Source organism: Limulus polyphemus, unplaced genomic scaffold (assembly GCF_000517525.1).
Source record: "Limulus polyphemus unplaced genomic scaffold, Limulus_polyphemus-2.1.2 Scaffold1658, whole genome shotgun sequence".
NCBI lineage: Eukaryota > Metazoa > Arthropoda > Merostomata > Xiphosura > Limulidae > Limulus > Limulus polyphemus.
Genome location: NW_013667268.1, coordinates 69,227 through 84,444, shown reverse-complemented (window position 1 = coordinate 84,444; position 15,218 = coordinate 69,227). Strand labels below are relative to the sequence as shown.

Genomic DNA, 15,218 nt, shown 5'->3' with positions numbered 1-15,218 from the left:
GTACTTATATATTTATATATATATATATATATATATATATATATGACACGTGTAATCTACTAACCTATTGTGCTGATTATTTATTTTTTCATTTGAGGTGCATTACAGCTGAATCAGTAAATACTTGCCCCTTTAAAAGTCTCCATCACAAACTGTTCTATGATCATTAAGAATACATTTGACAAAACTGATATTAGTAACTTTTCTTTAAAGTTTTACAGGCACTTAAGGTAAGAGAACACTTTATTTGCACTTAATGCCAAAAGTATGATAACATATTGGAAAATGACTTGTATTCAGTGCTCCAGATATAAAATGAGTATTTTACACTTTGAAATAAACTACAATACTGACATTTTTTATATTTTTTGGGTTCAATGACCTTTTTTTCATCATCAAACACCTGAAATTTTTATGTGTACTGGGCACTTGCATTTCTTATCTCTGTATTTGTAAATATTTTATTAAGGACCAACAGAGGCACTTGCATGATAAGTTCAGTATTGTAAGTACTTTGTTGATATTAATTGATAAAATTAGATTTGTATAATTTTCAGTTCAGTAGCAACTTTGAATTACAGGTAATTGCCACTGGTTAATTATCTCAATATGATTCATTTGTGAATCTTTCTTTTCCCAACTAAAAACTTATAATTTCAGTTAAGAAAAGAAAGAAAACTTGAATGATGTACAGGTATAATCTGTTACTCAATATGCTATTCCATCTACAGTAGAAAAACGTGTTCCTGAACTATTACTCTTAAGTATTGCTTGGGAGAGCAAACCAAATAGATACAGTAGGCCTCCATATAGTGATGGAATGCAAACAGTTTGTAGGATTTGATGTAAAGGACTTTACATCAATTATTATATAACTTGTTAATCAGTTTATGGTGAGAATGATCTCCTATGCTTTGTGTTTGTTTTGTTACCAATATAGAGTTTTGTTTCATTTGAATGGTATACATATTGGTAAATTGTATTTGAACTTGGTATGCACAAATTTTATTTGTACTGCATTTTGATTTCCAAAAAAATGTACTTATGCAGATACACATCTTATCTAGAGCATTAAAATACTTGTAGAACATTACTTGAATAGGCAAACTTGAAAATATGAACTTTGCTTGGCCTTAATGCTGACACAGTGAATCTGAATGGCCTAATGTTTGCTTGACATGAACACATTTATAAAATTATAAATGAAGAATAGAAGAGAATGCTTAAGTAGTTAGTTTAAAATATCATAAGTTCTCACATTAAAAAAAAATAACCTAATGACTTTTCTTTCAAAATATTTTCTATGGCTTTGATATTGCACTTAAGACTTCAGTTAAAAGACATATTTATTTATTTTTTATTTAGTTGTTATGTACATCTTGTAATTACCAAACCAATGTTGTGCAATATTAAAGTATTTTTATATTTACATCCCAGGTTATGGTTTACATTAAAAGTAATACTTGCTATGGTAATCTGCAATTTGTTTATCTTTAGAAGTAAATGTTGTGTACTTTTTAAACCAACCTGACAAAACCTCATTTATATTGCTGTATATGCTAAAGTTGTGCACAAAACCTAAATAATTTAATCAAGGCAAAATAATGGACATTTGGTAGGAAGATTACAATGCTAAGGAAGTGATTTACTGCATAAGATCTGAATGTTGGTTTTTCCTCAGAACTCCAATTAGACACTTTGAAAGTTTAGTGAAAGTTTCATATTTCTAAGTCATTTACAGGTATTGTAGCATTATTAAAAGGATGTTATCTATTAAAACTGGGATGTAAAGTAAATTGTATTGCAATGTAACTTATTATGAGATACACTGTTACCAATAATGGTGGACTTTTTACAAGTTTGATCCATTCTAATCTTTAAACCATAAGCAATAACGCTACATGAATCTTGTGAATAGAAAAACTACAGGAATATTTGATATGGTGTTAAAAATCATTAGTAAGTAGATACTAAAAGAGTTCACATGGAGCAAAAAAAAACACTAAATCTAGTTTTGACGAGGAGAAGAACTTATAAATTATATTGTTGTTTATGAAACTGTTGGGAGATTTCAATTAAAATGTCTGACACTAATGAGATGTATTTAAAATATCATGAAGGACTTGAGCATGGTCTTTTTGGGAGGAGATGTTTTTTGGATGAGAGAATCTGTTTATTTCATTAAATGGGATATATTTAGGCAGAATTTTAGCCAGTTGTTAGATAAAACTGATATTATGAACAATATTGTGTTAATTCAAAAGAACACGGGCAATCTTGATAAGTGACTAAGAACTTCAGAACTATGTTTCAATACTGTGAAATGTAAAATGATTCACATTGAGTATGAATTAACACTTAGAAAAAATAAGTTTTTGTGTTCAAAGTATTGCTTAAAAAAAGGAAGTAAATTTATTAATTTCATGTGTGTTTTTGACTATTACTGTTTTTGATTATTTCAACTATCTAAGTAATTGAAATACTACCATTATGGTTTCTCATTATTATTGATTAATTCAAGGTTGTTTAGCTTAATCGATTAGTGTTACAATTCATGAAAATAGTCAACTAATTGAAATTAGTGTTTCTGATTATTGCTATTTTAAATTATTACAACTATTTGAGTCTCACTTGAGGTTAAACAATATATATGAACTTAATGATTAATTGATTACCAAATTCCACTTATCATTCAGTTCTAATATAAAAATGTACTAGAAGAGCATTGCTTATTATTGGTAATCTTGACATTAGGCTATCTATGCACATGGTATTGTGATCCTGTGTCATTTCTTTGCCTTACTGAATGGTGCAGCTTAGTTATTTGTGTTTGTAATAATTCAGTGAAGCACTTCATAATGCGGATGTGTCACGTTAATTCATATAGATTCAGACCTGAAAAGAAATGTAAATCAATAATGCATCTTTATACTTGTACACACACAATGATATGATAAGTAACCATCCTTGTATATTGATGCTCGTTGTAGGGTCGGCCATTCATTCTGGTTGAACACGATGTTTCAATGGACGATGTTGGAGAAGTGTTGCATAAGGAATGGAAACTTTGTAGTCCTCGGATTGTTTTGGTCCTAGTTTCTAATGTGAAACCTCTCATTGGTTGGAAGAATACTAGGAAACTTAATAATTTTCTGAAGGGTTTAGTCACAGTAAGTTTAGCCTAATACTATTTATTTGACTAGCTGTATTATGTATACAGTACTTCATCATCCTATGGCAGAAATAGACCTCAAATTATGATCGTTTTAGTTGTTAGTAAAATAGACAGCAAGTAAGAACATGTACCTTTTCAGTTAGTTTACAGAACACATCTTTGACAGAAATGTTAAATTAAAAATATACATTAACTCAAAGAAATATGCATTTTGCATGTCCTTGAAAAACACTGAGCTTTCAATACTTTATAATTTACTACTATAGAAATTTGACATTACCTAAAATATGTTTTCTAATAAGCCATATAAAATTTTTACTAAAACTTTAACACTGTTGATAATTTAGCTGCAAAGTACTTTATTATTTTCCAATTTTTCTTGGATTGAATGATAGTAAAAAACATCTATAAGCTGAGTTAATGTGCATAACACTGATGAAGAGAGAACTTGCATGTAACAGGCTAACAACCATGTGACTGTTTATTGTAAAATACAGATATGAAATTTTGTGATTGTAATGTTTGTGTGCATCTATTTTGTAAAGGTTTGGCTTTATAATGTGTAAATGGAGAAGATTTTGAACTTTGTGTGTATTAATGTTTTATGTTTGGGAAATAATTGTCTTTTATTGTTTTTCAAAAAGTTGTTAAATATATTTATGAATTATATACTTGAATGATTGCAAAAGGTTAGTTTCAAATCAGATACTCTTACTGCTGAAATACTGTAGGCTTTATCTTGTCAAGCTTGCACTCATGCTATCAACAAAAAATTAATAAAAAATTCTGAATATCTTTCACATGAATTATTGTATTTTTTTGGGGATTTTACATAAGTTCTGTTTTCCTCCCATAATTCAGATTTTTCTTGGTGATAGTTATGCTGTTAACTTTGCTACAGTGAATTCAGAATACCTGAAGGTGTATTTTCTTTTATTTCTCACAGGTAAGAGATGAGCAGACATTTTTGTCATTGATGCATTACATACTTTTTGTCAAGGAAGGCTCTCTATTTAGACCCTACTAGTCTTCCTACCCTCTTTAGCTTTGATATTTGCTGCCTGTGATTGTTTTCTAAGCCAGATGAGTTATTTTTTATTCTGCCCAACACCTATGTTAACTATTTCCAGGGTGTTTTGGATCCTAAAATTAAGAACACTAATAATAAATGCAGTCTCTTCTTAAGAGATTCTGTATTTATATTGATCTGTTAAGTCAAGACTCATGTTTTTTTAACTTCTGTGTTTCTCCTAGACATAATTCCATTCTCTGCACTGCATTCTCTGGAAAGTAGACATAGGGTACCATCTGGCAGCTGATGATGATGTCTTGGTGGGTAACTTTACTACATCTACCTGCACATTCTAGTATGGCATTAGAGATACTCGGGATGGGAGACTTGTTCTCAGTAAATGTTTTCAGCTCCATTGAGTATGGGAATCATCTATGTTTTCTTTTTTTTGATGTTCCTACTGTTATGGGTGATTTTAATTTCAGGCATATAAATTGGGAGTCAAACCATGAGGGAGAAAGGTTTTGTAAACTATTCAAGGTGGTTTTCTTCACCAACTAGTCTAGGAACCTACTAGAAACAATGCTAATTTAGATTTATTGTTAATTTCTTATACAGAAATAGTTGAGAGGGTGGGAAATGGGGAGGTCATCTGGATACAAGAGATCATTTCTCTATTAAAGTTGATATTTTGCTGCCTATGGAGATCATGAATAATGATATTTTGGTTACAAATTTCAAAAAAGCAAATTTTGAAGGAATGTGACAAGAATTATCTGTTGTGAATTAGGCAGCTGAGTTATTTGGAGACACTGATCAAATGTGGAAAATTTTAAAAATAAATTTTAAATACTCAAGATAAACCCATTCCTTATTGAAAGAAAAGCATGGCTGCAAGTAAAAACAAAAACAGGTTGGCTCACAAAGAGTATAAGAGATAAAATTATAGAAGAGCATCATAGATTTAAGAAATATAAATTGACTGGTATGACAGGAAAGTTCAAAGATTATAGAAGATCAAGAAAGTTGGTGAAACAGGAAATTAGGACAATGAGAAAAGGTTGGTTAATAATGTAAAAGTTAACAATAAGGATTTCTTTAAATACATTAAGGGTAAACAAAATGTTAGGATGAGGATAAATTGTGTTGCCCTCCTATTGGTGAAGGGCTATCATCATGTTATGTCAATGTGCAGTAGTGTAGTGCATATGAAACACTTGATTTTTTAGGTAGGAGTTAACTCAAGACTAGTGCATACAAATCTCATAGACAGATGCATAAGGGATTAAGCTATTCTGTGTAAAGAGGTGAGTATTTATTGGAAATACATTTTCAGGTATGGAAAATGTTAACTTCTAATTATTACTGTAATTAAAATACTCCTATTATGTTTGTTTGTTTGCTCAGCACAAAGCTACATAATGGGTTATTGGTACTCTACACAGTTGTAGCTTTATAAGTTGTTTTTTTTACTTCAAGTTTGCTCAGCTTTGGTGATTCAAGGAGGAGGGGTCATGATTCGAGGGTCACAGGTTTTATTCCCATTGGCACCAAACAGTTTGCTTGCTCTGTCTTTGCTATAGCACAGCTACTAATGCTATCTGCCATTCTCACCTATTTTGAATTGCTGAAATTAAAAGGAAGACAATTGTCTGGCAGCACTCACTGTCAAATTTGTTTTTTACATATATTTTTCTTTTTTGAAGAACTGACTAATATCAACTACTTCCAACTTTTTTTTTTGCATGGACATATTGTGATTTGAGAAACACTCTACTGATGGATTGATGGGACCAATACCACTAATTGCTCAGGTCTGTGTTTTGGTTTTGACTTTCTGTAAGGCTAATCCACTCCACTTGATCCACTTTGAATCCAGTTTTTAAAAGTTTTGAAATCTGATTGTGGATTTTATTCTTCATTGTATTAGGTCATCAAAAAATAATGTGGTGGATGGGGGAGAACTTCCCAACCCAACTCCATAATCTTGTGTTGCGTTAAACGTGCCACATATGGATGTGCATTGTCTTGGAGAAGAAGAACACCTTTCCGATTGACGAGTGAAGGGCGTTTCTGATGAAGGGCTTGATTTAAATGTTCCTGTTGCTGACTGTAGATCTCTGCATTGACAATTCGTTGTGGATTGAGGAGTTCAAAATGAATTACTCCTTTGATGTCCCACCAAATGGAAAGCATTACTTTCTGCGGATGGAGTCCAGATTTTGGGGTTGGAAGTAGTTTTAGTTTAGGACTGAGCCGTTGTTTTTGGGGTTTAATATTTGCATAGAGACGTTTAGTTGGTTTGTTTAACTATTATACGTGATGTACATTTTTTGGGGGGTGGTTAATGAAAGTGTTCCAAAACGTGACATTAATTTCTTGATGACCTAATAGTCTAGAATATCACCTTCCTGCCCTGTAAACTCAAACTTTACAACTTTTCTGTATCATTTTTATTCTCACTGGTTCTCACTTCCTTTTCAATGTGGGTATTATGGCTTCCATTATTTCAGAAGTAAGTATTTGTTTCAAATTCATTTTAATTATAAAAATTTTAATATTTTATCAGGTAGTCTTACTTCTGAAATACTTTCACCCTACCTCTCCACAACAAGGTTTTTGTCAAGACTGCTACTATCAATAAAACCTTAATTATGGCAGGAAAGCAGCATTCATGTATAATTCCCTGAAATATGCACAATAAGTCACATGGAAGGTGGGAGAATGGTTAAGTGACACACGCTCTGCATTACATAAAGGACATTCAACATTCTTGAGTCACATGTTTTGTTGAGAGCACGAGTGCGGATTCAACCTGGAAAGGCTTACAATATTTCAAAAGTACCTATTTGAAATTCATTTTAATTCTAAAAATGTAAAACTTTATCTCTGTATTTTTGCTGTGTAGTACAATTTGTGTGCTCTCAGTCTTTGCTCAGGTGTCATGCAAAAGTAATAAGTAATTATAACTTTGATGAAAGTTAAAAAATGGATGGAAATTAACATGTTGGTTGGAAACAGAGGATGATAATAGATGGAAATTTTGTCCAATGGAGAATGTAATTAGTGATTTGGACAGCTACTCAGTTGGACAGTAATATTTCATAATTATCTAATGATATCAAAATGAAAATACTTATTACGTAAGAATTTTTCCAGAATTCAGGACCTGAATAGTTTTAGCAAGTTGGCAAATCTTTGGAAATTGAATTTCAATATTTCACTAACAATTTGGCCTCAGTTAAAATCTGTAACTCTGCTTATTTTTTATAATGAAATTTAAAAACATTTGTTAGCCCCTCAAGTTTCTTGGTCCACCTTTTAAAAGTGCTTGGGTTATAGGGTTTTTATCATTTTGTATCAAGAATTCTTGAACCTACGTGTTTTTATTTTACGTCATGAATGTTATCTAATGTGTATGTGTTAAAGAATAGTGCTGAGAGTGTTTATTCATCAAAAAATGGCACATTAAAACTAGTGCCTGATATTTTAGATGAAGAAACAATTCTGATATTTACAATTAATCACATAAAACTAAGTAACACTGTGGACATTAATTCTCATTATATTTTAGAATATATATATATATAGAAACTATTGTTGATTTGAAGACATTGTTTTAGTACTATTCAGTCTGTATGGTGCTTAAGAAAATTATTCATGGTATAAAAGCTAAATAATATTATTGTCAGTCATGGAAGTTTAAAGTTAAAAAGTACAAAAGCTATAGATTTTAAAGTAAAAAGTTAATAAATTGGATTAATGTTTTTCTTAGAAAAAATATCTGTGCAGAGCATTAAAATTTGCTTGTAAAAGTATAATCTTGGTCAATTGTTATAAATTTGACATAAGTGTCTCACAAACTAGTAAGTGATAGGGAAGTTGGAACTTCTTATATGAGGATTAGAATGTATTCTTTTCATCATTGTTAGAATGAAAATAATCCACCAAGTGTTATGCTTCTTGAAAATTATCTTTCTTGTAATTGAGTTGACAACTCAATAGTTGTGCAGTTGTTTTGTTATGGACTTGTAAAAACTATACTGAAAGTTGTATTCAGTTACGTTTAATTCACAAATTCTAGTGAATTACTTTACTCAAAAGGAAATGGTTCTCATTATTTGCTTCAGTATAAATAGTGGAGAACCATGTTTTTTCCAGGCAGCAAATACAACAAACATGTGGATTATGACTCATGGAGCCAACATAGGAATAGTCAAAGCTGTTGGAGATGCTCTTCATGAAGAAACTCTTCATCGTCAATCCTTATTCTGTCATAAGCATCCTAATCTGTCTGTTCCTATTCCAACACCTCTAACAGTCATTGGTGTTATTAGGGAAGACATGGTTGATTATGCAGAGATCCTTAATGAGGTGACTAAAATATCTTAAGTTTAATCCTGCATTTGAAATGCCATAGGGACTGAGCTATATAACTTAAACAAGGAATTGGCTTAAGTTTGATTTTAATAGTAGTATTATTAACATTACAAAACATTTATTCTAAATTCTAGTGAGTCTGTAGAGTCTTAGGTTTGAGTTTTTACTTAAACATGTGTAATCCTACAGGTATATTTAATAAAGGCTCAATTGTATCTTGAGATACTGTTTGAAGTTTTAGTATAAACTTCTGTGATATTGGTGGAATTCATTTAAGATTTAGCTATGACATTTACAGATGCAATACTTTGGATGTATGGTTAACCTTCACTTATAACCTAAATCTTTGTAATATTTTGTTTATAACTTAACTTTTTTTTAGTATTGCAAAGACTTGGCTGAACTTCAGCTGATATCCTAACACCTATGATACTTGACGAATTTAAATAAGCTTTAAAATTGAACCATAATTTCTCTGATTTTAGTTGCAACTCCATGTAATTTTATGTACAATTGCAGTGCAAATTTTTTTTAATAGTTCTTGTCTTTGCTTGAATTCCATAAGTTTGTTATAGCCTGCAAAAACTAAATTTAATTAATTTGGGCTTAAAAGAAAATATGGTATTATGTGGCTTCAAGATTGGTCCAGAACACTAAGTTTTTTCTGTAGGAAATACTACACCCACAAAATATTTTTTTTTATCCACCCTTACACTAATAGCCATATGAACATTTCACTAAGAAATTTATTAAGATATAAGTCAGGTTTAAGCTAGCTTACTTGTATTTATATAGAAAATAAAAATATTGATTTTTCTATGCATACTGTATAATCTGTTTAATACTTATTTAAGAAATGGGGTAGAACTAATTTAGTGTAAGAACTCAACAAGAATAAAAAGGGTAAACTTTTACTCACTGGTAATAATCTGAGTTCCTTTTTTTTCTCTTACATGTAGTTTGATTGAAAATAATATTACATTTAGAATGTTTCTAAACAGGAAATTGAATAGTATATCAGTATGGTTAAGATATATAGTAGTGTAGCTAAGATTATAATGGCAGGAAATCCTTGTTAGTAATACTGTAAGAAATGAAGTGGTAGAAATCACCCTTGCTTTACTTCCTTGTGTGCATAGTTAGGACGTGTGGAGATTGAGAATGATGGAAACCGACCAGAGGAAAACAAGTATGAGCTGAATCCAGACCATTCACATTTTATAGTTGTCAAGGATAAGAGTGTTGATAAAATAGGTGGCAACCACTTCTTGTATCGTTTAGAACAGTACATTGCTGACACTGAGGAGCTAAGAGAAGTGGAATTAGATGGAGATGCTGGTACAGTTGATTTATTTTTGTTTTAAATATATAAAAGTTATGAGTAATTTCTGAACAAAAATAAAGTTTTATTAATAAAAATGGTATACACATCTTCAGGTTTTAAGTATGGTTGGTGTAGGTAATTTTAAATACTACAACCAAATAACCATGGTACTAAGAAGTTTGAAAGTTTGTTTTGTACTATCATTAATGTTACTTAAAAGCTCTGTCTGAGCTGTATTCAAACCTTCTAGGTTATATATGTAATACTATTAGAAATGGCATAAATGATGCATGTAATGCATATTGTAATGATTTTGCCTTCTGTGCACGGGTACACCACTGATTTTGCGACACCCTTGGTTCCAGAGCCTTGCCAGATTATCTGTTTTGCCGGACCAACAGAGGTTATGTAATAATAATAATAATTCAACAATACACCTCTGACCCACTAATTATAACCCTCCCTTGTCTCTAAAGCACCATGGACTGCTAGAAACTTAAATAAAACAAATATTAAATGTACATTTAATGATTAATGAAATATATTAGTACAGGTATAAATGATACAAGTTTATTAGTACAGTATAAATGAAAAATGTTTATTAATTATTGTACTTACAAAGAATGTTGCAGTAGTATCGCTTCCAAAGTGGCAAATTTTAGAATTTTACTGGAATTGTAGAGCTAATCACAAAAGTCTAAGTTGAAAGTTGTCAGGATTACTACTAATATGTTAAACTACATAGTCTTGGCAACATTCATGAAAAAATTAAAGCAATTTGATTCACTAGTTTAATATTTCTAAGAAATTTTTCACGACAATGACGTACCTACCTAAAATGTAAGTAGCCCGTCTCAAAAGATTGCAGGCCACACGCAATGCCATCTGTGGCCGCCCAGTGAACTAGTATGGCAGTCGCGGGAATTTCAAGTGCACTCTCATAATTTTGTAGGGATTAAAGGAGGTGCTGGAAAATTGGTGGTGTACTATATTAGCTTTTAACATGAGTTTCTGTCAGTCACAGACAATTTTTATTAACATTTAAATTTAAAGCACATGTGATATTAATAATCCTTCATTTTTGTCATGTAAACTATGTTGTAATGTTTTTCAATTACAGCTTTCTTAACTGTTTAAATTTGTAGATTTAACAGAATTGCTATAAAGAACTTTAATATTTTAACAGTTGTTTGTTCAACTTTACGTGCATGTATGTGAACACATTCTCACATCTGTACCTTAAGCCTAACTCGCTGTCCATTTGTTTTTAATTCATTAATAAGAAAATTTAAATCTATAAAGTAGTGCTATTATAACAGGAATTGAGAGTCAAAAACCTTTGATACAAATAAAGAGTTTTGTGTACAGTAACTTAGTGATTATTAAAATAATAACTGTGTCATTTTATCTAAATACTTCGGAGTAGGCTGTCATATTGTATTTCTGTTCTACGAAGTATGTAGACAAGACCACAAATGTAGATTTTTCTTGATTTTAGTGATAAAGATTCTTTATAAAATGTTTTTTTTCTCACCCATACAGTACTTAGTTGTTAAAATTCAAAAGACCTTAGCCTTGCATGTGAAGCTATAAAGTAGAACTCACTAAGTGCATACAGACAGTTGATTTAGTGAAAAAGTTATGGTTTTTGGGCTATGTTGTGGATTTTATGTACATTGTGATTCATCAAGAATTTGTAGTTTTAGCCTATTATGTAGAAGCTTTAATGGTTGTGTATCATGTGTAATTATTCTTGTTATGATTTCAGTAATGACATTTGATTACAAGTTTCATGTGGAAGGCTCAGAGGTTCCTGTAATAGCAATTTTGGTGCAAGGAGGATATGACTGTGCACGTATTATCATGCAGCACTTAAAAAACCAGCTTCCTGTAATGGTGATCCAAGGAAGTGGAGGACTTGCTGACCTAATAGCCTACTCATACTTGGAACTTAAGCACAGGTTAGATACATTTTGATTACTGTTTCCACATAGTCTATATTTATAATCTATACACTTAATGTATAAATAGGTATTGTTAGTATAACATATATGATAACATATAATTACACAAAAACATCAGTAATATCTGATTTATGCATAACACTACTGTGCATTAAGTTATATTTAAAACTATAGTATAAATCTCTTCAAGGCTAATATATATATATATATACAATAGTAAATTTGTTATGAATACTTAGAACTTTTTAATAGGTTGATAATTATTAACTCCTGTTTACAAGTTGTTAAACGGTAAAAGTATGTCACGAAATTTTGAATAAGTAAAATCTCAAATGTGGTTTCAGCATGGGAGTTGGGAGCTTATATAAAAGTATGTCGCATAGGTTTCACAGGAAAAACAACTCTTGTATAAATCTTGGACATAAAATAATTCTTGCTTAAGCTAGGATATATGTAAATTTTGAAATATTTCAAGTTATCTTTATCATTGTACATAAATTTGGCTGTTAAAATTTAATTTTTAGGTTTACTCTGATTTAAATAGTCCACCTCTATTTCATGCAACCACAAACCAAGTATGTCACACATTTTTAGACTGTGGTCTTATATGATGAATTCTATCCCTTCATTGGTTTATTGGGTTATGTTGTATTAGCATCTGAGAGATACTGCCCTGGTGTACACCTAATTAAGAGAACAAGACTGTCAAGTGCATATTCATATTCTGACTGTCTCAACTGTACGATGAAAAGATGAGGTATCAACCTAATTTCGGTAGCAAGGGATTACCTGTAGTTTTTCATTTGTATCTTGTTCTTTTGGTTCTGGTGGAGAGTAGAAATATTTGTGTGATATCATGATGGAATTGTACCTCTTAAGTGGTAGCCTCATCCCCAAAATCAGAGTGTGAATATATTCCTGAACACATTTTTTATAATTTGTAATGAACGTATAATTCTTAATTGTTTGCTGTCCAGACATTACTCTCTCTTATACTAAGCACAGCTATCTGGAGCATCAAATAGTATTGTTTTTTTAAGGAATCATTTAACAGTAATTAAAGTTAACTGAAACACAGTAGTGTTTTTAATGTTTCACTAGATCTTTTCTTGATTTTTTAAGTTATTTCTTTTTTGTTCTAAATAAAGGTAAAAATCTTGCATGTACATAGTATCACCTTAGCTGTGTTTGACTTGAACTGTGCATTCCACGATGTATATTTTGAATTTACTTGTTAATACAATTAATACTATTAACTGTGATGTATTATTCTTTGTCTCTATTGTTTAATTGTAATAGTCTCAAAAATTTACTTACCTCATTAGCCTTCATTTGTGATGTTATATGACATGATTGTGGTGATATTCTAGGTAGTGAGATACCACTATATAACACACGTTTAGAAATCTGAGAGAGGTAATTAATGCTTGTGAACTTAGAAGTAGGTAACTAGTATTTTGTAAGAAGTTAGATAAAGATGATAAATATTACATATATGCCTTTAGAAAGTTGATGAAAATAGTTTCTATTTCCCACAGTAAGAGTAGTTATCATTGTCTGTTCTAATTCACATTTCACATGGACAAGATGGGACTAGTTAACAGTGTGTAATCATCTTTTAGAACTCAGGGAAGATGGGATCCAGAATTTGTAGAAAATTTCTTGAAGCCAGAAATTTCTACAAAAATTGCAGAAAACTTTCCAAGACTTAGAGAAAATAGCATAGCTAGAAATATCTTCAGAGACAGGATACTAGAATGTACACGGTATTCAAAACAAGTGAGTAGCAGATGTTTTGCTTCTAGAGAAGGCAACAGAATTTACTCAAATAGAGTATGATATCTCTTAGAGCTTATAAAAAAATATGATGAAATAAAATTGAGAATTGCTTTGCAACAACTATCATAAGTTTGTATGTGATAACAGACTACAATTTAGATTAAGGTTATCTTATTGTGTTTGTGTGCTATTATGTGAGGTTAGTCAGTAATGTGTATTATGAATAATTATCTGCTAAAATACTCCAAAAAATGAAAAAATTTTTAGTGCTAACTGAATGTTTATTTTATTTGTATTTGACTGTAATTTTCTCAATAAGTAAAAGTAAAACAGAAAACTGTGTGGGAATTTAACTTCTGTGATAAACAGCAAGAAGAAAAGAAACTAAAATTTCTAATAAAATCTTTTTTTTTAGGTGAAACTCTTGGATCTCTATTGGTTAATTCAGTAATTGTTTTATTTTTCAGAATGTTTATAATTTTTGCTTGTTTCTTTCTTGTTTAGTTATTTGCATCATAGAACACAAAAACAAACAAAGATTTTAAAGATCCATCATGTAAAGAAAAGTGAAATTATTTACCTCATTATTTCTATTCCATACTACCAATTCATTCAAAAGAATGCAAGGTAATTGCATAAAAAATTTAGTTATACAACAAAATCTGAAATTACTGTAGTATTTCTTCTCAAAGAACTGTGCACAAATTGTTTAAGTTCATGTTATAATCAGACAATTAATGTTTGGTTTAAATCTTTAATTTCCACCTGTATGAACTGGTTTAAGTGATATATATGAGTAAATTGTATTCTAAAGTATATAATGCTGTTAAAGACAGTTATTATGGGCACAGTATTTGTACCATGGATATGTTTTTCCCTTTTACTTTTTATTATTATTGTTGATGGTCTGACAATGTGCAATATTTAGCCAAATCAAGATTTCTATAAAAATAATAAAATGAATGTTCTACAATGGATAAGCAGTAAGTTTGCAAAGTTACAAAGCTAAAATCCAAGGTTTTATCCTTGCAGTGGACAGAGTGTATATAGCCCATTGTGCTAAAACAACAACAACATTAAAGTGAACTTTAATGAAGTGTACATTGTTTAAGAAAAAATATTATTTGATGTATTCTATACTTATCTTACATTTTCATATATAAGTATAATTTTACACGAGAGCTGTGTTTGTGTTTTTTTGCTTGTGTTTGTGGTTTATGGTAATTAAAACTAGTGAACTGTTTGTATCAGTATTTAGTGGTTATATCTAATCTAATACTTTTATTATCTTATTTTAGAAATAGAGAAATTTTAACTTCCTTTGAAACATACTACAGTAGAATGGAAAGTATAATCTGATATACTGAAAGTATATATATATATATAATCTGAAAGTATAATCAGATCTCATCAGATGAAATTTTTATTATAATGCTATTATATCTGCTATTCATGAATGAGGGTGTGATGAATTTGTGGGATTAAGAGATATCTGAAATGGAAGATTGAATATTTCTTAGCAATGTTATAATGATGAATATATTGAGTAAGATCTCTGATATTACTTTCTCTTGAAAAAAAAAA

General features: G+C 30.3%; 1 protein-coding gene across 3 annotated transcripts in view; it reads left to right on the top strand.

Moving 5' to 3' along the window:
* The window catches only part of LOC106464459 (transient receptor potential cation channel subfamily M member 3-like), a 96,302-nt gene that overhangs the window by 14,920 nt on the left and 66,164 nt on the right, over window positions 1–15,218 (top strand). For all 3 annotated transcript variants that reach the window (XM_013924604.2, XM_022392187.1, XM_022392186.1), the window contains exons 3-7: window positions 2,991–3,170; window positions 8,349–8,561; window positions 9,707–9,905; window positions 11,660–11,852; window positions 13,478–13,634. In XM_013924604.2, coding sequence (XP_013780058.1) covers window positions 2,991–3,170; window positions 8,349–8,561; window positions 9,707–9,905; window positions 11,660–11,852; window positions 13,478–13,634 — 942 coding nt within the window. The remainder of the gene's footprint in view (window positions 1–2,990; window positions 3,171–8,348; window positions 8,562–9,706; window positions 9,906–11,659; window positions 11,853–13,477; window positions 13,635–15,218) is intronic.